The sequence below is a fragment of the Peromyscus eremicus genome, chromosome 8b (assembly GCF_949786415.1).
Source record: "Peromyscus eremicus chromosome 8b, PerEre_H2_v1, whole genome shotgun sequence".
Classification (NCBI taxonomy): domain Eukaryota; kingdom Metazoa; phylum Chordata; class Mammalia; order Rodentia; family Cricetidae; genus Peromyscus; species Peromyscus eremicus.
The window spans coordinates 42,920,161-42,944,114 of record NC_081424.1 but is presented as its reverse complement, the minus strand read 5'-3'; the positions used below and the strand labels follow the sequence as shown (position 1 = coordinate 42,944,114).

General features: G+C 39.5%; 1 protein-coding gene across 1 annotated transcript in view; it reads right to left on the bottom strand.

Moving 5' to 3' along the window:
• The window catches only part of Utrn (utrophin), a 507,673-nt gene that overhangs the window by 39,616 nt on the left and 444,103 nt on the right, over positions 1-23,954 (bottom strand). Inside the window, exons 62-65 of the mRNA XM_059272738.1 lie at positions 18,212-18,297; positions 14,052-14,209; positions 11,649-11,815; positions 8,045-8,156 (exon numbers count right to left, since the gene is read on the bottom strand). Of these exons, the coding sequence (XP_059128721.1) occupies positions 8,045-8,156; positions 11,649-11,815; positions 14,052-14,209; positions 18,212-18,297 (523 nt within the window). The remainder of the gene's footprint in view (positions 1-8,044; positions 8,157-11,648; positions 11,816-14,051; positions 14,210-18,211; positions 18,298-23,954) is intronic.

Here is a 23,954-nt window from a genome sequence, read left to right as displayed (position 1 = left end):
AGAAAAGATGGGTTTTTCCTTCCTCTGCAATTTGCCCCTCTGCCTCACCATCTACAATTGATGTACTCTTGAAGTCCCTCTTAAGATACAATGGCACACAGCTAGAACTTGTCATTTTCTGGAGACCTAGTGATGATGTCCTCAATGCCACCTCACTTCTGAAACCCTCTACATCCTATTTGGTTAAATATTTGGTTAAATATTAGTATATGACTATACATTAGGCCCTGCCAGAACGCTAAGCATCTTTCATTCTAAAAACTATAACTTGGGGGGAAAAGAATCTCTTGTTGACTAGACTGGAGTCTTCCTCTCCTTGTATTATTTTTTTGAATACAAATAAAGTATTCCTCACCCCAAAACTTTCACCTTTAGCCCCTTCACCTGCATTAGGTTTATTCGGCGTGAGGAAAGCCCAAGACAATCACAGCACCATGACTACTTGTGAATTCCTTACTCTTTTGGCCTTAACTATTATTGCATAACTCTAAAGCTGCTGAGCAATGACAGAGCCATAGATAACAAATCCTTGGCAATTAACCTCAGCTGTGCTCCTGTGGCAAGGTAGCAATCTTTACTCATCTTTTAGTGACTCCAGACTGACCCCAGTAGAGATTCTAAACATTTTCCATTCTCCTTAGCATTTAACCCTATTCAGTGCTCACTCATAGTTAGCAATTGCACACACTCTTATAAACGATGTGCATTCCAGCACTCTGAAATGTAAAGGCATACCATTCTTGGTGCAGCCTTGATGAAGAACAGTCTGAGGTCCTTTAAAGGAGTTAAAGGCATTAAAAGATCAAGACTAAGTGAATTATTTCTACTAAGTAAGTAGAAATCCTACTTCTGGACACAAAGACAATAACATCAACTTCTCAAAGAGGTACTAGACTCTCACGGTCACTGTAGTGTTATGTGTAGGAGGTGAGATGTGAAGTCAACTTAAATATCCCACAATGCATGAATAAAGAAAATCTCACAGAGAGAGAGAGAGAGAGAGAGAGAGAGAGAGAGAGAGAGAGAGAGAGAGAGAGAAGGGGGTGTATTACTCAGCCTTATAAAAGAAGGAATCCTCAAATTTGCGACAACACAGATGAACCTGAGGACATTATACTGAGTGAAATGACTCAGATATGCCAAGAGAACTATTCCACATATTTATGCATAGGTCTTATTTATACATAGAATCTTTTAAAAAGTTTAAAAAGTTAGAAGTCAGACTGATAGTGGCAGAGGGTAGAATGGTGACTGCCAAATCTGGAGAGAAGTTTAGAAATGGAAACGCACCAAAATTGTCAGTTGTAACACAAGGAAGTTCCAGACCGTCATAGATGGTATTGTAGCTACAGTCAAGAGTGTGCCGGCTCTGGCAGCGCAGCCCTGTAGTTCCATCCCCTCAGAAGACTGAGGGCAGAGGGCTGCAAGTTCAAGGTCAACTTGGGCAATTTTGAAACCCTCTCTCAAAGTAAAAAATAATCTTTAAAAGATCTGGGATAGCATGTGTGAGACCCTGTGGTTGGACTCCAACACTTCCAGTTACAAAATCAAAACCCAACCAAACAAAAATGTTGTATATATGAAATTGTAGCGTGAATTTAAAAATAAGACTTTTGCATCCTCTAATAACATGATTATTTTTCTAACTCAAATTAAATTTTGGTTATTCACAGCAGTGACGAATTTAAAGGAGACAGAATGGGAGAATTTTCACTGTAGAGGTAAATGCTTTAATTATTTAAATGTGTTAGAAAGTTTCTCTGGAAGCAGCAGTGTTGAAAGGCAGGATTCTTAAGACTGGATTACATCACAGATCCTTAAGGAAAGCTACATTTTAGCAGCCAAGATTCCTGATAGAAAATGTGTTGGGCTCCCTCTCCTCTTTTTTACATGTGTGTTGTCTTGCCCTTTTATCTCCTACTAGGAAAGGATGCAAGATAGCCCAGGCCCCATGAGGTGCCTTCCAGCTTGAAGTTCCTCAGAAACAGGAGCCAAGTAGGAGTCTGCTCATGAAACACCAGCATTTGTGGTTTGTTACAGCAATGTGGGAGCCCGTTTTCGGGTTCCTCGTGGCTTTACCCAGCACGTCCGCATAGAGGATGATTAGGACCACAGGCCTGAGTGCAGGTGTCTGAGATGGTCTGCACTTGGCTGTGCTGGGGGAGGAGGTCTTTTGCTCCACCCCTTGGCATCTCTATGAATACACTGGGGCAGAGACAGTCGGGGCCCGTTGGAATAGGTTCCAGGCCCTCTCGAGGCTATCCTTTATTTTCTATCTGTTTATCTCCGCAAGATTCTCTGCAACCTAAATCCTTCTATCTAATATTTCCTGCTGCTCACACTCAAGAAAACTCTGGGGAGCTGTGGGGTTGGTGGGTAAATACCCCACACAAAAGCAAATAAGAGACTAAGCTTGGTTGATGAGTGTCCCCTGAAGGTCCACATATTAATGACAAATCTCCAGGGTGTCCTTACTGGAAGTTGGTGGAAGCCTTTGAAGGTGAGGCCTAGTGGGAGGCCAAGTCACTGGCAGAATGCTCTTGAAGGGGACTGTGGGATACTCTCTTTGCCTCTTCTCTCTGCTTTTCTGGCTCAGCATATAAGTATGTTTACTGCATGCTCCTACCATTATGTGCTGTCTTTACCAAGGGCCCAACACCTTAGAAGAAGCTACGAGGATTCCTCTCTAAGTATCAGTTGAGGTGTTTTTGTGAAAATGTAGGCTGCATGTGAATGGAGAGAAAAGTAACAGACATCAAATGTAATCCAAGTCACACCGTCTCTTGAGCATAAACTTTTATAAAGCTGAATCAAGAAGTCATTAAGGTACAAATTTGGATTATAGAACAGTAATGGGTAGTAAGAGTTGGAAGTAATTTTCCTAGAAAAACAATCTGCTCCACTTCCTCATGTAAATATTTTATTATCAGTATCATAAAATATCTTCATGAATCATGATAGCTAATTCATGCACCATTAGTCTTCATATAGCTAAACACAAACATTGTCATAAATAATAAGCTGATAGGATGGTGAAACACTTGGGGAATACTGAGGGCTTAAAATGGGGTTTACAAATTACACTTTTCAGCGATAAAAAACATTGAGAGAAGGGTAAAATGTGACCTTGTAGGAGAAAGAGATGAGCCAGTGGTATGAACAGGCCATTTTCTTAGCCAGTAATGGAGACGGGCTATGAGAACTGCAAGGACCAAGATGCTTATGGGAAGGTCACATCCATTTAGTGTGCAAGTATCACTTATTATCACTTTCCTGGGAAAAATAAGCTCATGTTTAAGCCCATTTTCTAAGGTAGATGTTAAGGGAATTTAGATGTTGGGTGGAAGATGAATAGACCACAGATAAAGTGTATTTAAAAAGAAGACAGCAGAAGGAAAAAGGAATAGATCTTAAGAAGGCAGTGGGACCAGGTCCTGTGCTCATTGCATGAGTCGGCTGTTTGAAACCTGGGACTTATGTAGGGTCGCTTGGCTCGGCCTGGGAGGAGGGGACTAGACCTGCCTGGACTGAGTCTACCAGGTTGATCTCAGTCCTCAGGGGAAGCTTTGCCCTGGAGGAGGTGGGAATGGGGGGTGGGCTGGGGGGAAGGGGAGGGGGGCGGGAGGGGGGAGAACAAGGGAATCCGTGGCTGATATGTAGAACCGAATAGTATTGTAAAATAAAATAAAATATATATATAAAAAAGAATGTAGGCGAAAAAAATGGAAAGCAGTTAAGTCATGTCATATCATTTAAGGCAAGAGTGTGCCTCTAAGACTCAGTTTACAAATATATCTAGGTACTTTATAAAAAGTTATAGGTTTAGCTCTGTACTAGGTTGCTCGCCTAGCATGCTCTGTGGTAGGCTGTGTGCCTAGGCTGCATGAGGCTCTAGGTTTGATTCCCTGCACAAAGCAGGTGGAAAGGAACAAAAGCTTGTAGGTCAAATGCAAAAACTAACCTAACATAGCGATGGACAGGACTGCTGCTTAAGTTAGGAAAGGCCAAACGATCTCCCAAAACATGGCTTGAAAAGGGATATCACTGAGGTGGTATTGTGTTCCCCAAAATATTGTGCACCCTAATAATCTTATCTGGGGTCAGAGACAGAACAGCCACAATATTAAACATAGAGGATAGGCAGTGGTAGCACACACCTTTAATCCTAGCATTCAAGAGGCAGAGATCCATGTGTTCAATGATACAGCCAAGCATGGTGACTCACGCCTTTAATCCCAGAAAGCAGCCTTTAATCCCAGGGAGTGGTGGTAGAAAGCAGAAAGGTATATAAGGCATGAGGATCAGAAACTAGAAGCATTTGGCTGGTTAAGCATTTGGCTGGTTAAGCTTTCGGGCTTTCGAGCAGCAGTTCAGCTGAGATTCATTCTGGATGAGGACTCAGAGGCTTCCAGTCTGAGGAAACAAGACCAGCTGAGGAACTGGCGAGGCGAGGTAGCTGTGGCTTGTGCTGGCTCTCTGATCTTCCAGTGTATACCCCAATACCTGGCTCAGGTTTGATTTTATTAATAAGACCTTCTAACAACTCATGCTACATATCACCCAGGAAATTAAGTGGCAAGCTGGAATCCCAGAAATGGAAGAGTCACTTGGAAAGGACTATGTAACAGAAATAGTTTGGGATAACTTAGAGTAGTGGTTCTCAACCTTCCCAATGCTGTGGCCCTTTAATATAGTTCCTCATGGTGTGGTGACCCCCTAACCATAAAATTATTTTTGTTGCTACTTTATAACTATAATTTTACTGCTGTTATGAATCATAATGTAAATATCTGTGTTTTCTCATGGTCTTAGGTGGCCCCTGTGAAAGGATCATTCAGCTCCCCATGGGGTTGTGACCCACAGGTTGAGAAACACTGACTTGGAGTTTTGTTTTGTTTGATTCAGCATTGGTAGTAGGAAAAAGGACTTTATACATTCATTAGTGACTGCAAGCAGGCTTCCACTGGCCAATGATTATTAAACATGTATTGATTACAAATTGCTTGGGAATGTTAGAAAACTATTAGAAATGTTTATATGTAATGAGAATAAAATTAGTATTTCTATATCATTACTCTAACCTCATCTACTTTTTTTATTTTTCCCATTTAGCATTAGATCTTTATAATCAGCTCCCTGAATTTTTAGCTATTATCATGTAAATATTAACATTTTATTTCCTCCCAATCCAAATCCCTTTCAAGGATCTGAACGGTGTCATGCAACCTCTGTTTTTTTCATCAAGCCTTTTTTGTCCCTTTAGTGAAGGAGAAATTCCCTGGACAGAAGGCCTAAGCATCTGCAGTGAGCGATCACACTCTCAGAAGATCCCAGCTCAGTTGAAGGCCCTTCACTGTCATTTCAAAAGTCTTGGTAATCTTTGGACAAGGGACCTTACTTTTCATTTTTCTCTGGGTACCTCATCTATAGACCAAGTGCTTCCTGTCTTGTTTGAGGGACACCTTCCACTTCGGGTCTATACCTCCCTGTCAGCCTCTTTGCCACTGTGGGAGCACACGCAAGATGCTGCTTCTTCCTTCTGCCATGTCTTATCTGTTACTCTACCCCCCTTCTTTACATGGCTGCTGAATCTCTCCACCTCCAGGTTCAACCCAAAGGTCGGCTTCTCAAGCAGGACCTGGTTTTCCTTGAGTACAATGACTCCTCTTATCATTCTGTTGCCTTATCCTGCTTTTCAAAGGCACTCACTGCATCCTGAATCATCTCCTTTCTTTGTTTCCTTGCTCAATATCACAGATTCTCTCCTCCTATGTAGACAGCAGCAGGAATGTCAGTAATCTTGTCTTTCCTGGGAGCAACCAACAAACCGTTAGAGCTAACACTAGAGACAGATTCTCTCCTTCAACTAGCTAAAGCTGGGGCTGTGAGCCTTCTACTCTGTTAAAGTTTTGACCTATAAAAATAGTACATTCTCAGTTCAAATTATTCCTTCCACCCAACCCTGCTTTCTTTTAAAAGACTTGAACAAACATTATCTTAATTTCTGATAGCTCAAGGCTGCCTACTTCTTATGACCCTCACCCCAGCTTCACTTAAAAGCATATCTACCTGAAGGAACTATGCTGCTCAAAAAATTTACTGTTTGTCCCCATCTAAAGCTGAAGACAAGCCCTGACCACTCCAAGGGGACTGATCAAAAAGGACGGAGGACTCTGAATCTGTGCTCTGGCCCTGAGATGAATATGATCTCTTACCATTCAGGAGTCTCTCTCTTAGCACCTTGAAAACTATTTCTCCGAAAGGTGATTATCAGGCAAGAAGGGACTGCGTCTCCCAATCTCTAAGCAGACTTACGTTAACTTCTCTAACTGCAGACACAGCTGGTCTCAGGCATCACACTGGCTGCCCTTTGTCACTTTTCCCTTGCCTTCTGCTTACCCTCACTTCCTGTTCCTTTCTCCCTTAGCCAGCAATCTTCCGTTAACACACTCAGTTACTTCTGGGCACCAAAGTGTAAAGACATAACCATTCATACATGCATTCAGACTATCTACTGACTAGAATCTGTCCATACCACTTCAACTAGCACCTACCTCTAATAATGCCTGACACACTGCAAGAATTCAATATTAGTTGATTTCGTAAATAAATTAATAACTGCAATAAATGAACTTTCCGAACTTCCTTGGGAGCAAGATTTTCTTGGTTAATGTTAGGCATCAAGATTATTTCATCCATTATAATTCAGTAACATTTTCTAGAAATTTCCTCTCCATATATGAGTCTTTATTTACTTAAAATAAGACACTAAGAATTGGAGAATGAAAAAAAAGAATTGGAGAATGATATGTGCATATTTTATAAGTACAGCTGCCTTTGTATAGGTTTATGATCCAAAAAGTTACTTAATTCTCTAAACCAAAGAAAATACACAACTCTATGAATAAATTTCAGTGTGATTTGGGAGGAAGCTAAGGGATAGCTCCTGACAGAAAATGAGCATAATCTCAGGACAAGCAGCTTTAGGTCAAAGGAACCACAATAGCTATATCCAGTGCTGGGGGATGGGTAATGGGAAAATGAACACATTAGCAAATGTGGCAATATCATATGGTGGCAGAGATCACTTTTGGAATATGACTTGGGATCAAGTATTTTGGCTGTGAAGATACTCATATTCATTGACCTAGGTGACCACTGCTAGTCATTAACTCAATGGAAACACAATTTATGTAACACATATAAAGTGCTGCAACCTTCTCAGTAATGCTTTTAAAGATGGCTTATAACACTAGGAGACTGAAGACCTAAATTCAAAGGTGGTTAGGCCAATTATAGTCATTCATTCAATTAATACTTTGTGATGGGAAGCTATTGTCTAAGGAAAAATGGGGGGCAGCTATTTTCTACAAAGTCAAATGAAAAACTCAGGATAAAAAAATATATTAACAGCAAGCATGATAGTGCATGTCTTGAATCCTGGCACTCAGGAAGTAGATGTAGGCGGATCTTTTTATGTTCAGACTAGTCCAATATACATAGTGAGCTCTAGGCCAGCCAGAGCTACATAGTGAGCTACATAGTTCTTTAAGAAAATTAAGTCAAAATACATATACATATATATGCATACTCAGATTTTTATATAATTAGAACATGTAAAGCTAGTAGAAGGTTAGTTTGTTCAAAAACTAAATCTATGAATGATATTTTTGATTTCTCTATTTTTCATTTTGATAATGTGTAACTTTTTTTCAGAAACTATCCCTTAAAGGACTAAGATAAACATGGTTGGTTTCAGCAAAGAGTTTCATTTTCAACATAGGTAAGTCAGTATCAGTTCTTAATTTGCTTAAAAGAAGTTAAGTTTAAAGTCAAGACACCTACTTAAGAAGTTAACAAATTACAACTGGAGTAATGAAGAATTTTTCTTAATTAATTCACCACAAGAAGCACATATACTTAAAAGAAAACAAAAATATTACAACCAAACATTCTCGAAAGAGGTCTTAAAACAAAGTTAAGTAAAAATGAAATGAATAAAAATGTCATCTTTGATCAGTTGGTTCAAAAGCTCTGTACTCACCGGGATACAGTATTCCACCATTGGATAATGCAACTTGTGGCCCTTTGCTGTTCTTCCTGAAAAGAAGCAGCTCTGGCAGACATCATAATTGAAATGCTTTAGGCTTCTATACCTGTGGTGAAGAAGAGAGTGGTCGTCACTCCTGGTAATTAATCTAAACCAGTCACTTGGTAAGGTGTGCCGTTGGTTCAAATCAACAGTGCATTTACCACAAATAGAGAATTTCAAATTTCAGCATCAATTTAAAAGTGACAATGCATCTCTCAAATGATGGGGGTTGGAGGAACATTTCTAGAATTTATTTATTTATTGAAAAGGGTCCCAGATAGTGGAGGAAGTGGAGACTTCGTTCATAAGTTTTATAAATTTTTTATTTAAAAACTTTTTTCTTTATTCCTGAGAATTGCATGTCGGCATGCAATAAAATATGACAAACAGATGCAAATGTGTCTTAAGAGTCTTAAACATGCTTGCACATGGTTACACATGCTGAGAAGTCAAATATCAATGTCAGAAGATTCTGCATGATATCTGAATGTGGACAGAAAATGACAGAGAAAAGTTATGACAATGAGTTTGATACACATAATTTTAAAATACCACTTAGATTACCAGTAAGAAATGAATATAAAATTCCTTCACAAGAGCATTGGTTCTTGCAATGAAAATTTTTACATTTTGTTTAAAATAAACAGGAAAAAATACAGCAAGAAATACCCTGTAGGTGGCTGGAGAGATGGTTCAGCAGTTAGGAGCACTAGCTGCTTTTCCAGAGGTCACAGGTTTGATTTCCAGCACCCACACAACACTAGTCTGTAACTCTAGTACCAGGTCTTCTGTTACCCTCACACAGACACACAAGCACGCAAAACACCAATGCACATAAAATTTAAAAAGAAAAAAAACCAGAAATACCCTGTAACCAGGAACATGTTAAATAAAATCCTGACTATGTAACGATTACATAATCTTGAAAGAAATAATGTTTAAAGCCTCTCATAGAAAATAACACTATACATTGATGTCTGTTTGCAGAAACAACACTCTAAGTCTTACACTTCTATGGGGTCTAAATGTAAAACATCCCCCAAACCTTCCACTCAGGTAAGATGGCTGGTGGAACTAAGAAACATACATTATAACTGTTCTATAGGGGGAATATAAATGCTAACACTAGCAGAGTCCAAATGTAAGGGTTATGTAAGGCTAGCATTATAAACTATTGAGTGATGAAGGGCTTTTAAAATGATATGCAAAACTGTTTGCAAGTTTTCTGGAGACAATCTATTTACCCCAGCTGCGTTTATGGTCCTGGTTTGACATATCACTTGTACTAACATCTTTCTACCTATTGGCATAGATTGACAAGTATGATTGACATCGTCTTTGCTTAGTGGAATCTTGTTTCGTGCTGATGGCTCTTTCCTTTTCTTCATCAGTGAGAAACTCTTGCACTGTCAGCACATTTCAGCAATGCACTCTGCTAAAAATACTGTTTCTCAGGCTTGCTTGCTGATGGTGGTAAGCAGGGCAATCCAGGATGAAGTCCTGGGCCAGGGTTCCCATTGGGATATTAAGGGACTGACGTAACTGGAAAGAACACTCATTTTCTCTCCTTACTAAAGATGGAAGTAACATCCAGAAGAGCCAATTTGCTGGCCTGAGGTCACTTTGAATGTGCAAGTCACAAGTTGGGGATAAGAGGGACTCTGAAGGTCAAGATGACCAAGCATCACCGGTCTTGGGTTATTTGCCTTTGCACTTCGTTTACCTGAAAGGAAATGAAGCCTCTCATTCATTCTGCTGCTGTTGAGTAGCTGTGGGTAATTATAACTGAGACAATTCTCAACTTGGTAAACACCCTGTAGATCTAAGATTTCACTAAAACTCAATGTGAGGGGCTGGAGAGATGGCTCATTTTAAGAGCATTGATTGCACTTCCAGAGGGCCCGGATTCAATTCCCAACACCCATATGATGGCTAACAATCATCTGTAACTCCAATGCCAGGGGATCTGACACCCCCTTCTGGCCTCCATGGGCATTTCATGCATATAGTCCACACAGACATACACACAGGCCATATAATGCATAGAAAATAAATAAACTGAGAAAAAATTTAAATTCAATTTGGAAGTAATTACTAGAAAATTCCAGCATTTCACAAAAGTTCAGTACACAGGAGCTGCAGAGATGGCACAATGGCGTAAGAGTGCTTGCTGCTTTTCCAAAGGATCCAAATTGGGTCCCCAGCACTCATGTTGGATGGCTTATAACCAAGTGTCACTCCAGTTCCGGAGGATCTGACACCCTCTTCTGGCTTCCATGGGCCACAAACATGCACATACACATACAGACACAATAAAAATAAACCGTACACTTACACATGCATACTTCTCATGTCTCCACTTTACAGAAAAGTTCAATGTGACTTGTAGTCTTAGTGTATTTCTGTATCAGGCTGACCATAACTAATACGTTATGGGCAATAATAGAGCTGGGTGTTTGCTGTGTAAAGTACATACTGCTCTGGACACTTATGTGGTAACTATTCCTAACAGAAATCATAAACCCCAGGGGAAAAAAATGTAGTACAGTCTAGGAGCTAGTCTAGGAGTCTCTAAGGCATCCTTACCTAGACTCTAGTCCAGTCTAGGAGGTCTAATGCATCCTTACCCCAAGAAGAGATGAAAGAAATAGGATGAACAAACACTCCATCCTGTGACAAACATGGTCCATAGGTCCTACATGGTCTCCTCCAAGGTCATAAGCCAATAACCTTGACTCAGTGAGAACACTACAAGATAGACTGAGCTAAGGAGGGCTGACTCAGCTAAGCATGAGGATCTGAGTTCAGAGCCCATATAAAAAGGCTGGGCCTAGTAGCATGCACCTGTAATCAGAGTACTGGGGAAGTGGAGGCAGGAAAATGCCTGGCACTTGCTATTTGGCCTAGCTGAATTCCAGCTCCAGATCCAGTGAGACTCTATATGAAAAAATAAGATGGAGAATGACCGAAGAAGATGAAGACATTTGACATCGACCTCTGGTCTCCATGTACATGTACACACATCCTAGAGTATGAACATGTACACTCACAGAGGAACAGGTGAGGGATGGAGAGAGAGACTATACTTTAGCAGCATTATTAACGGGCAAGTGTAAAGTAGGATTAATCACAACAAACTTAGCAGAGGTGACATGGAGTTATCTGATGACTTCTCATCATATTTTACATACTATTCCCATCTTACTGAGTTTGATCCCAAACCACGTGGAACAGCTAACACATTTGATCAGGACTGTATGTATGTAATCTACCATGCAATTATCCTGCATGAACATTCCTATGGCCTCAGTAAAGAGTTATCCATAAAAAATTCCCGATTCTGGACTAAAGCATTATTAACAACTATAAGAACAAAAAGAAGTTTGCAGATAGATGATGAGAAGGAATGTCACTTTAGAAGGATACACAATGCCGAGTACCACATGTACCCAAGAGGCAAACCACCACATGGGAAATGGGGAGGGATGAGAAGTATACCACGAGACCACACAAGAACAGAAACCAGGGAGTTCTGCTTTCCCTTATTGCACCTCACCTGAACCCAACAATAGGACATTCTTTGCAGATGTTGCATTTGGCCTGATGTTTTGCAGTCTCCGCAGCTGCCACCCGATGCAGAACCGGCAACCACACCATGGACTGTGGTTCCAAACGCATCCAGTCTATAAACTCCTTCACGCTGATCTCTGGCTTGTTGTTATTCTGGGGAAGAAACAGAAAGTGAGGAACAGCTCATCAGTGAAGCCACAGCAAGCGCTGCTGCTGCCAATCTGCATGAGAGAAAAGCCATGTGGCTCCAGTTCAGTGACGTCACAAATAGGTTCGTCAAGGTAAGAGAATTCTAGAAACTAAAATCAGAAAAATGCAGGGGAAAAAGGAGTCATTTTCCATAAAAGAGTGTGGGAGGGAACAATTCCTTAATACTCAGATTTTATTTTTTATTTGTGTGTTTTTTAATGTGCATACCTACTGGTACACTTTCATGTATGTTCATAGGCATGCAGAGGTCAGTGGTCAATCTCAGGTTCCATTCCCAAGTACTGTCTACCTTGCTTTTGAGACAGGGCCTTTCATTAGCCTGGAGTTCATGGATAGGCTAGATTATCTGGCCATTGAGCCCCAAAGGTCTTCCTGTCTCTGCCTCCTCGATGCTGGGATTACAAGCATGTGCCATGTACCACTGCACCAGACTTAAGTGCGTTGTGGGGATATAATCTCAGGTCCTTATGCTTATACAGACAGCGCTTTACAACTGAGCAATCTATCTAGCCCATCAATACTCAAAGTAAAAAGAAGGAAGCAAAATAGGAAAAAAAAAAAAAAAACCCACACAATTCCAGGCAACCTTTCCACATACATTCTTCAGTTCTGTCAAACTCACTTATCTAAGATGGTAAATGTATGAAGGTGAGGACTCCTTGGTAACCCAACAAAGTGGAAGGCATTTACAATCACAGAGTAAAGGGAGTCATTGCTGTGTCTTGTCCCTGTACTGTCACACCACCACACTGGGGGCTGACTGGTACAAATACGCTTCACAGGCTCTCCAAGCTTATCAGGATAGATCTCAATCATTTGTGTGAGAGAGCAGGGGTAAATTTCACCAACTGCCTCTTCCCTCTGTGGTTGAGGTCATTCTGTGCACTGACATATATGACTATAAATCATATTTTAAAAAAATCATGTAGTATTTTTTCTTTCTAAAATAAGAAAGAGGTCCATTATAAAATGTAATAACCCATGACATTGATTCTCCTCAAAGATACAGTGTGAGCATTTTTTTTCTCAGGAGTGATAAATCATTGGCTATGCTTTGGAAAAATATCTGTAGGTTTCTAACTTTATGCATATGGATGACATCAGTAGCATTTATAAATGTGCTTATGCACAGTAAGCATTTAAAAAAGAAACTACAGTTCTTGCCCAGGTGAAAATTAGCAACTCAGATCACTGAAAACTTTGTCTATGACTCTTTCTGTAGGTATGTACACTCTTTAAGAAAAGATCTTCCCTACAGAGAACATTAAGACATTTTTATTCATTCAATAAACAGATATGTTTTAAAGTCAATATAAAGTTCAATGTATTATGAAGGGATAAGCATCAGATGTTCATGTTCTTCTGAAGTACATGGGGCAAGCCCCTCTTCCACCAACAAGCAAGTGCTGTCAGAATTCCTTCGTTCAGCATATGTCAAATCTGCTGGAACCTTGCTCTTCAGGTTCTCGGCCTTTAGAACTGAGAAATACATCTCTGTTGTTCGTAAGCCATCCAGTTCGTACATTCTGCTGGAGCAGCATGAGCAGCCTAAGACTGGATATAAGGTATGTGATAGGCACAACTTGTCTTCATGAAGCATGGGTGTGCAAGGAAGAGGCAATACTAAACAACTAATTACACAATTCAGTATGATGTCCTACTGTAGTGAGCATGAGGAAGGAGAGGACATGAAAGCGGGGAGAATATCCTCACCTGATAGAGTTTGAGGAGGACATTCAGAGGACTCAAGAGCTAAGTCAACATGGAAAGACAGAATAGGACAAGCAGAGAAGAGAGCGTGTGTACAGAAAAGGAGAGCATTCCAAACAGAAGACACAATTAGACATGGGAGTGTGTGGAAGCAGGAATCAGGGCATGAAGTGAGTATGATGGAAAGCTGAGAACAAGCAGATGAGTGATAATAAATGAAGACAGAGCCGGGGGCATTGGAATTCAGAGATCGCACTTCAATTTCTACTTCATGAAAAAGATATATATCTCTATCCAGGTTTTACTATTCTTTGAATCCAACATGCCTTAAGAAACAAAATATCCACTTAAAGGTCTGGTACCCACTCCCCACTATTTGATTCTAGTCCAACAAACTGATTCGCTTCTTGGAAGCATCTTTAAGTCTCTTTCTCAACACATCCTACACACCCTTGATGCTCATGCTTACCTGCTGGAAGCAGCTTCGAACACTGGGCTCAATGTTACTGCCCCCAAAAGCTGCTACTTCCCCTAGCTGCCGAGGGATCTGGATGGCATCATGAAGTAGCAGGCCAAGCTGCCGCTGGTCGCACATCTCTGTTGGCCCTGCCACCTCCTTAAAGAGACCTGCAAAGAGACAGAACATGACATTACTGTCTACCCACTCAAAGTGTTATCTTATTTAAAACGTATCTTTGGTGATGCAGGTTGAACTGTGCAAACTTAAAAACAACAACAACAAAAAACGTGGAGGGGCACGATGGAGTTCAGATTTCTGTTGAGTTCGAAGGCTCTTAATCTGCTAGCTGTGATCAGAACCACATGACCCGGGTGTCTAAGAATAATCTGATTTTACTTGTCAATACATATAATCAGAAGTATCTTTTTAAATACCACAAATAATGTACATCAGTTAGTTTTATGGTCTTTGTAAGATATCCCCTTAAGAAAGAGAACGTAGAAAAACAAAGCTTCGCTTATGACTTGATAAAGGACATAGTTTATAAAGTATACCTTTACATTTTATCAATTGATTTACCAACTTTTGTGTTCACTCACAAATACAATACTATATGAACATATATTTCACCTTCTTTTAGGTATGTCTATGTTCATATCTACTTTATATTGCAAATATAAAAAATATAAGGAGGTTTAGTTCTTCATTTTAGGAATTTTACTAGCCATATAAGCTATTTTTGTTTTATTCTATGTAATGAAACATGTTTTTTCAATTTTAAGACTTAAAAAATGTTTGTATCCTTTGCCGTTCTTATGCTTAAACAAAAACAGTGTTGTTGGTTTTTCCCCTTAAGTTTCTTAAATCAACAACATTAAAACCCCTCTTCCCAGGATGTTTATCTTGGATCCACTATTGGTAACATTTTGAGGATCACAATGATTATAAGATCCCCATTCAAGAAGCTAATGAAGTGAAGGAAGTCAGTTTTTCAACAGGGAGACACAGCTAATAAAAAGCAATCCCTCTGTTACGGAAATTGACACATTTGGAAGGTGTTTTCAAGTCTAACGCTCCAAGAGACATGCTGTCTGAACGCTCTTCATGTGGTGGTAAGAACAGAAGAAAGAGGAGTAAATACTTGGGAGCTTCTATAAAACTATCATCAACAACATCTGATAAATGAATTAGCAGATAAAAATGTCATGCTCCTCTTGTCAAAGGGGAAGGATGCCAGCACTAACAGTGTCAACAGTGGAGTTCCAAGCCGAAGCATACTGAGTGATATTGACACAGTAATTACAATGAGATACAGCTTCAATTATAAGCACACGAGGGGAAAGCAAATTCATTTGAGATAAATTTAACTTTTTGTTATCACTTGTTCACTTGGATTTTATTAGCACTCCAATTGTTTCATCATTAAAAAAAAAAAAAAAAAGACTATCACACCCCCAAAACATTGACCCAGAATTCTTATAATGATGCTTATTGAGCATCTATGTACACATGCAATGGTCTTTACGGAAGTGCGCATTGTTAAGAGTATCAAATCTGCCCAACTGTCTTCCTTGAGCACACAGCTATGCTGCTATGCCACTAAGAAGGTGAGATTCCTCACAGATGCTAGAGAAGGAAGTGTCACTAAGTACAGCTCTATGTTCTTATTATTACAGTGAGACACAAAAAGCAGTATGAGGATGCGAGAATGGGCCATAACTTGTTTAATTTAAAAAACAACCATCAAGAGGCACACTGGAATAAATCAACCCAGGGGAGATGCAAAGAGTTCTCCAAAAGGTGCTTGGTGATTGTGCTTCTGCTGAAGCCGGCAAGCTCTTGGCCATTTGCATTGAATGCCAAATTGATTCCAGAGCCACTCACATTAAGTCACAAGTCCTAAGTACCAGCAGGGTGGAGACTTCTGACTCCAGCCACCACAAAACCTGTTTTCCTATGGCTGGCTCTTGCCATTGAGTCTGAAGAGCAATTTGTCTTGAATATTAATTCTGACAAAGAAAGTAATCATGAGGAGATGTTCTCACAACACTGGGGAAATCAAGTGTGGAATCAGTGTTACTAAGGGTTTCAATATAAGAAGCAAAACTGAACCTCAGAACATTTCCAGAGTCTCAATATTGAGGGAAAGACTTAGATTAAAGAGTTAACCCAAGAGATTTCTTATTTAATTACGTCTTAAAGTGGCATCCATCGTGGGTTACATTAAAATAGTAGAAACTTGCAATACTTCCCTTCTTCTTGGGCTTCTGCCTCCTTACCCAATCTGAGCATTTAATGTTGTTTTGCAGAAAATGCAAATCTTGAGCTTGAGTTTGCATTCATTTTAGTGTCCACTCAGCACTATGATGTAACTGTTACTTTTAAAGCCCCCAGTCTTCCAGGAGCATATGAAATCCCTGAATCACAGATGATTAGAAAGAAAAATCTTTCCCTAATTTTGGAACGCTGATTTTTCAGTTATTCTTTCCATTCTCAGTCATTTTAGAAATGCCAACTTCTCAGCTTTGGAGATCATATCTTTTCCTGGTAATGATGAAGACTCCTGAAGTTCTAAACAAAGGGCCACCAACCAAATTTTATATAAGGCTATTTTTTTTCTTTTCTCTACATGGCTTGCAGGGCTCATACAGAATCATGGACTCCCACCTCCTGATCCCACAGTAGTTTATGCTCTATGCAAATCCACATCTCTTCCCTTAACATTTCTGTCAAATTATGTAAGAAAATCATGCTTTTGGGTTCTAGGCTTCACACTCAAAATCAAAAAATCTAACAGTAATCCCTAAAAGTACATGATTTTGAATGCAGCATGCTTTTAGAGACATGAAATTTAGCTAAGTAATAAGATCAATGACCAAATACCTTCATTTGGGGAAAAAGTTTGTTTTCTTGATTCTGGGGGTGGGACCCAGGGCCTTGTGCATGCTCAGCATGTACTGGACCACTGAGCTATTAATAGACCCCATTACTCCCATCCTTCCTTGTACCCATCTTTTGTCTTTTGATGTCTTCCTATTCATGAATTATCCTCCATCCTCTCCTCCAAATACACAGATTCATCTGCACAGAATCATCTGGAAGTGGACTTGGCAGTAACAAGTTACTTACCATTTATGGACAAGTTAAACTAAAAGACAGTTACGATGGTAATGAGTTTGGAGACATATGGGGATGGGGATCATTTATTTGACCACTGATTTCTTTGGCAACTTGTAATATATTATCTCAACTTCCTTTCAAGGCTGCAATCATTGGCTTCATCTTTCACCCTCTGAAATGCAGCTCAGTGCACCAGGAAACAGAAGTAACACTACTTCTGGCTAGAAATACTCAAGGGGATCAAGGCATCTACCTAATGACACTTGGTCACTAAGTGGGAGAGTGGTCAATGCAGGTCTCCCCGTCTCTCGAGTACGTCTCTCGAGCATGCAAAGATATATTCCAGTAGTGGAGAGCTAAAAGGGCACCGTTGGTTTATTCAATGACTACAAACAACCAAAATAAAACTAAAAGCATTTATCATTTCACAAGGCTGAAACTATAAAATGTAACTATTTAGGATTAATGCTAGTAAAAGTTTTAGTCCCTCTTACTTTTCTTTCTCTTTTCTTTAAAGCATTGAACATAAACATAAGAGAAAAAAAAAGAAGAGGGGAAAAAGGGGGTTGGAGTCATAAAAGTCAAATCTATAGATGTAACACTGACATGTCTATCCACAATGGCTTTAAAAAAATGCACATGGTAGCCCCACTCCTCCTCCCCCCAAAAAAGTTCCTTCTAGTTCAAGCCCAACATTTTAATGGCTCACAGCCTTTGAATAGACTAGAATCTTGACTTGTTTTGGCATTAATTTGCTCAGCTTAAAAAAAAAAGGAAATTGTAAACCCTACATTATGGGGAGAATATTCTAAGAATTAAATGAGATGCACATTTATGCATGGTTCTTATGCCATCAAGTCACCTCACCTGTGACCCTACAATTATTAACTTCTCAAATTGCACAAACCTGATTCTCATTGCCCAAACTGGTACGTGTATATTAAGGTTCTCAAAAAGGGAAACCAAAATTATAGCAATCCATATAAACCCAGTCGTTGGTGAATGGATATTATTATCGGAAGTGTTATGCTATAGGAGGTCTTACATACATCTGTATTTTTCTTCTAAGAGGCCTTTGGAGAGAGACATCAGTCCAATCTTCAGACTCTGAACTCTAATTTTTCCAGTCCGACCCCTGAAATTATAAGATGGTTGTATGCATTTAAAACTACATGCAATATGCTAAATGTCACTTTCTTGAGAGCAAACAACTTTTCTATTTAGTTTTAACAATTACTGTCAAACCTATACCACAACTTCATGACATAGTTTAACAACGGTCTTTAAAGAAGTCCAGAAAAATACACTGATGTCATTTTACACACAACATACAGCACAAGAACAAATTACAGGAATATAAAAACAGCAAGCACATAACCAAAATGATCTCACTTTCAAAAATACTATAAATAAAATATGTTGATTATAAATGCAAAATCAATACATAAAACCTACATGGAGTATGCATGCAACCTTATATAGCAAGAGAGGAATACTAATAAATTAAAAATCAAATGTAAAAAATGTGGAAAATTATATATTGAAGACTCAGTGTTTGTAAAACTTGCTGTCTTTGTATACTTTGATCTTTGTGAATGTAGTCTACAAATCATTACAATTTTAATAGTGAATGATTTCAAATAGGCAGGTATGAAATCTGTATTAGGGGAAGCATGAAATTGTAATTAAAATGGGATGTATTAATTAATCAGCACTAGGAAATACTTTCACACTAAGCTAGTGAGACACCATTTCAATTTCACTTATGAATTGACTAAAAGAAAGATTTATTTTATCTGTAGAAGCAGGGCTGTCTTTATTCCAATGTCTATCAGAGTATTAGTATGCTGTTAAACTAGAGCTGGTCACGGTAGGAGACACCAAAGTTGGGAAAAGCACCAAAAAACTAATAAGACATCACGGTCTTTGCAGTGGAACACCACACAGTCCAATAAAAAGCCTTATCACTGTAGTTATTGTCTCATAACTCCATTATTAGTTTTCAGTTTAGGTTCATACTCTAAATTTTCTTAGGACAGTTTTCAAGGCACACCTATAACACACTTAAAACCAATACGCAAATGTTCACACTATTATACGGACACATAAGATTCAGTGTGGTAGTTTCAACAAGAAATGTCCTCGTTAGTATTTGAAGTTGGTTCCTAATTGGTGGTGCTGTTGGGGAGGTTTAGGAGGTGTGGTGTTGGAATGGGAATGCTCCCCATAGGCTCAGATGTTTGGATTCTTGGTCACCACTTGGTGGCTGTGTGGGGAGGTTTAGGAGGTGTGGCCTTGCTGGAGGAGGCTATGTTATTGGGTGTGGACTCACTCTGCTTGCTCCTCTAGCCACCATACTGTAGCCATGCCTGCCACTTTCCCATGGTGGTTCTGAACTCTTGTACCCCTGGAACTGCAAGCCCAAATAAACTCTTCCTTCTATAAGCTGCCTTGGCCATGGTGTTTTGTGACAGCAATAGAAGAGTAACTACTACGCTTTGTAATCCACAGTATTTTAAAAATAAACATAAATATCTGTAACATGTGGGTGTAGTGTGAAAGGATCTCATTGCTAATTACCTTCAACTCTTGGTTTGCTGGTGTTTTGCTAGTCACGCTCATTAATATTCTTCCATTCTCAAGTGATAAATGACCAAGTAAATGTCTGTACATATACCACAATACAAAACATATAAATGTTCTTTTAAAAAAAGAAAGAATGCTTAAATTATAGCTGAGTGTGGTAACAACATCTGTACTCTCAGCACTTGAGGAAGAGACCAAAAAAATAAAATGAAATGAAATTACAAGTTCTAGGCCAGACTAGTCACAAGAAATAACAGCCAGTCCAAAAAAAACCCTGAGCCATGCTACAAATCAGGTTTAACTTAATTTTTTTAGGATTTTCAAATTATCACAGGAAATAGACAATGTTTATTCTCTTCTTTTCAAGAGATGGAAAGTCTTTATCCTCTGAACACAGACAATTGACTTGTAGAAAATAATAAAGACTATGGAATGAATGCACTAAGGGACTAGTACATGAAAGCAGTCCTTTAAGGGATCAGATTGGTACCAGTAGAACCCAACCTCCAGTCTACTGGGAAAACACAAGAGAGATACATCATCAGGAAGACAAGTCAATCATCTATCCAATCCACCACCAAAAGTTATAAAGCCTTCCTGTAATCAATGATCCCGGAATTATTCTACGAACTTTAGGGACCAAGAAAAACCAGAGGACATGATTCTTACTCAATAAACTCACACACTAGCTAAGGGAGTAAGATAAGAGACTGACTAGAGAATGCACAGTATCAACCATATGTGGAAATGAAAAATGAAGCACAAGGTCACTGTGGTTGGTTGGCTCTTGGGAGCACCTTGAGCAGTCCACAGCTTCTCACAGCTAACGAAGTCCAAATCAAGGCCTGCAGCTGGAGCTCAGTGGCAACATGCTTGCATCACATTGCTGTGGGATGGTCTGTATGTCAAATGTGTTGCTGATTGGTCAATAAATAAATCACTGATTGGCCAGTGGCCAGGCAGGAAGTATAGGCGGGACTAACAGAGAGGAGAATTGAGAGAACAGGAAGCTGGGTGAGGGAGACACTGCCAGCCGCCATCAGGACAAGGAAGATGTAAAGTACCGGTAAGCCACAAGCCACATGGCAAGGTATAGATTTATAGAAATGGATTAATTTAAGCTGTAAGAACAGTTAGCAAGAAGCCTGCCACGGCCATACAGTTTGTAACCAATATAAGTCTCTGTGTTTACTTGGTCGGGTCTGAGTGGCTGTGGGACTGGCGGGTGTCAGAGATTTGTCCTGACTGTGGGCCAGTCAGGAAAACTCTAGCTACATCACATGGAGGAAGCTCTAGGTTTAATCCCTAGTATTGCCCTCCCTCTTCTAAGAAAGAGAAGTTGACAGTCGGACATGGGAGCAAAAAGACACAGGCATGGGTGCAAACATACCCCTCCAAAACTTAGGGTGGGGTGAGCATTTTTATTCGGGCCCACTGGTGATCAATCTGTGCATACATGGGAACACACCATAGACAGTTTTGATGTTCAGTACAATATCTAATCAGAGATGGATCTCGGAGCCAATAAAATGCATGATGGAGTGTTTTAGCCCAATAGCTAAGTATTCGGTTCCCCTGACAGTTTTTGTAAGTAACTTCTGAAATTAGTTTAACTGTGAAGTTAAGTGCCTTTAAAATTATATTCATCTCAGAATAGTAGGGAAATTTGACTTACTATAACAAATGAAGCTAATATTCTCTATAGAGAAAAAAAAATGTTTGAACCAAGTGTTCCAGACTATTGCTCTGAAGCATGATTTGAACAGTTTTGATTTCCATTAAATCTAGAAGGAAGCTTGTGAAATTAAGACTTTTTAACCTGGGAAGATGAAGACTGAGGCAGGCTGTGAATTCATAAGTAGAATCAATTTGATAGCCACAGTTTCTAAAGGCTACACATATTAGCTTATTTGCCCTTCACACTCACCTTTTGTGTGGTAAGCTATGCAGATTTCTTACCTCAACTTTTCAGATGAGAAATTGAGATGCCAAAGTTAAGTGGTTGCCAAGTCACATAGCAACCAGAGCAGGAAATGTATAATATAAAGAGAATCTGGGTACATGTGAGAACTTGAAAGTTTACTTGATTTATAATGTGTGATTGGCCTGGCTATAGCAATGTGATAAGAACATCCATGCGACTAGGGAAAAAAAACCCTGCAAATTAGTCCCCTAACTATGATTACTTTGTAACAGGTGGTTACAGATAAACTCTGGCATCTCACTGAGTCGGTTTTTCAATCAGTAAAAGAGGGCAGAATGGAAAGATTGTATCTCATCTCTAAGCCACACTTAGATTAGAATTCTTTGATCTCTGTTTCTATGACTCATCATTTCAAGTTGCAGTTGAGAAGGTCTGTCCTGGTTGCGTCATACTGCAATAAATAAAATAGTTGAAAATACACAACAATGCTATAATTTTTATCTGAAGTGGTCCCCAAGGCTCATGTGTTAAAGGCTTAGTCTTTCACGTGATGCTCTTGGGAGGTAGTAGAAACATTGAGAGCTAGAGGCTAGTGTAAGGCCTCTGAGAAGCAACTCTTCAAAGAGCTAACAGGAATGTCCTCTTTCTTGCATGTCTTGCTCATCAAATGAACAGTTTTGTTTCCCACCTGGCTGGGTTACCTCACCTACAGGAAGGGGCAAGTCAGTCATGGGCTGAAACATCTGACATGACTATCCAAAGTATGCCTCCCTCTGTGTGAGCTGATCTCATCAGCTATTTATGATAGTGCTGGGTTACTGACTAGAATGAATGAATGAATGAATGAATGAATGAATGAATGAATGATAATGATGATGACGATGATGTGAGAATAAGTAAATCAATGCAACTCTTTCAAGAAGTCTGCTCATCTGTCTTAGGTGTACACTGTCCTTTTCCTAAGAAACTTTTTCTCTACTCCAACGCCTGTGCTCAAGGTAAATCTCTGTAGAAACATTTTCTTAAAGAACAATAACTCTCTTACATAAAACTTAAAAAAAAAATAGCTGAACGTGGGCATCATTTTTAAGTTCAAAGACTTCCTAAGATCCTGTAATGTCCAGGATCCCTACTCTGAAAGGAGTAAATTATAGTTTATCAGATTCACTCAGAGTACCACTGCTTGAAATAGAGTTAACAGCCATTGCTTAGATAAATGAATAAGCCACACACAGCAGAGAAACTTAGGCTGTCAACTCTAGGCGTCGGAGATTACTGCCTGCAGAGTAACTCGTTTTTCCTTGGCCTAATTCATTTACTCCAAGAACCCAGCTGACCCAGAAGGGTGATTGATATATTTCACTGGCATAAAAGGGAGGTAAGTCTTGCAGGCTTTTGCTCCATTAAAATGAAACAATGATACCTTTTGAGGTATTATCTTTGAAGTTAAAAAAAAGAACTATATCAGTGTGGCATTTTCGTGTGTTCACATCTGACAATCAGAAATGGAATTATGCCAACATTTAACTCCCAGAAATGAATCACAACATTTCACATACTTGTGAGCCCTATTCCCTTGTTCTAGATATGAGTCCATTCTATGTGTACATGTTCTATAGCAAATGTGTCCATTCTGAGCATAGCTGCGCTCCTCTGACATTCATACACCAAAGTTCTAACTCCTTGTATCTTAGAACACTGCTCTTCTCACCAACTGCATCTTTAAGGAGTCAGGTAAAATGCCATTGGAAGAGCAGACCCTAGTCTAGTGTGCCTGGCATGCCTGTAGGAAAAAAGATCAGGCATATAACAGAGAGAAGACAGCCAGTGAAAAGCCAACGAGAGACATTCTGGAGAAAACAACAACAAACCGATCAGCCCAGACCACACCTTGATCTCAGGCTTTTAGCCTTTACAAACACAAGGAAATGATGTTGAGGCAACCCAGCCTACCAGTTTTATCTCAGCAGCCTAGAAATCTAATGTTGTCACAGCGGGACACTGCTACGGGGGAGGAGTGTTCTCCATAAAATGTGATCAAGATGTATTTCTCAATGCTATTTCACAGGGTCAGATGAAGTCCCCCAAGTGTTCTAACTTAGCTTTCTTCTTGGGACGTGAATTCATTTTATAGGTTACTATACAGAAAACATTGAAATAACCAGCTATTTTTTTTTGTGAATTTACTGTAGAAAAGATCTCCTTTGAGACTTTAAAACATTTAAGTAAATTAATGAGATATTAATGCAAACATTAATATTGTACCCTAGGAGAATTAAAAC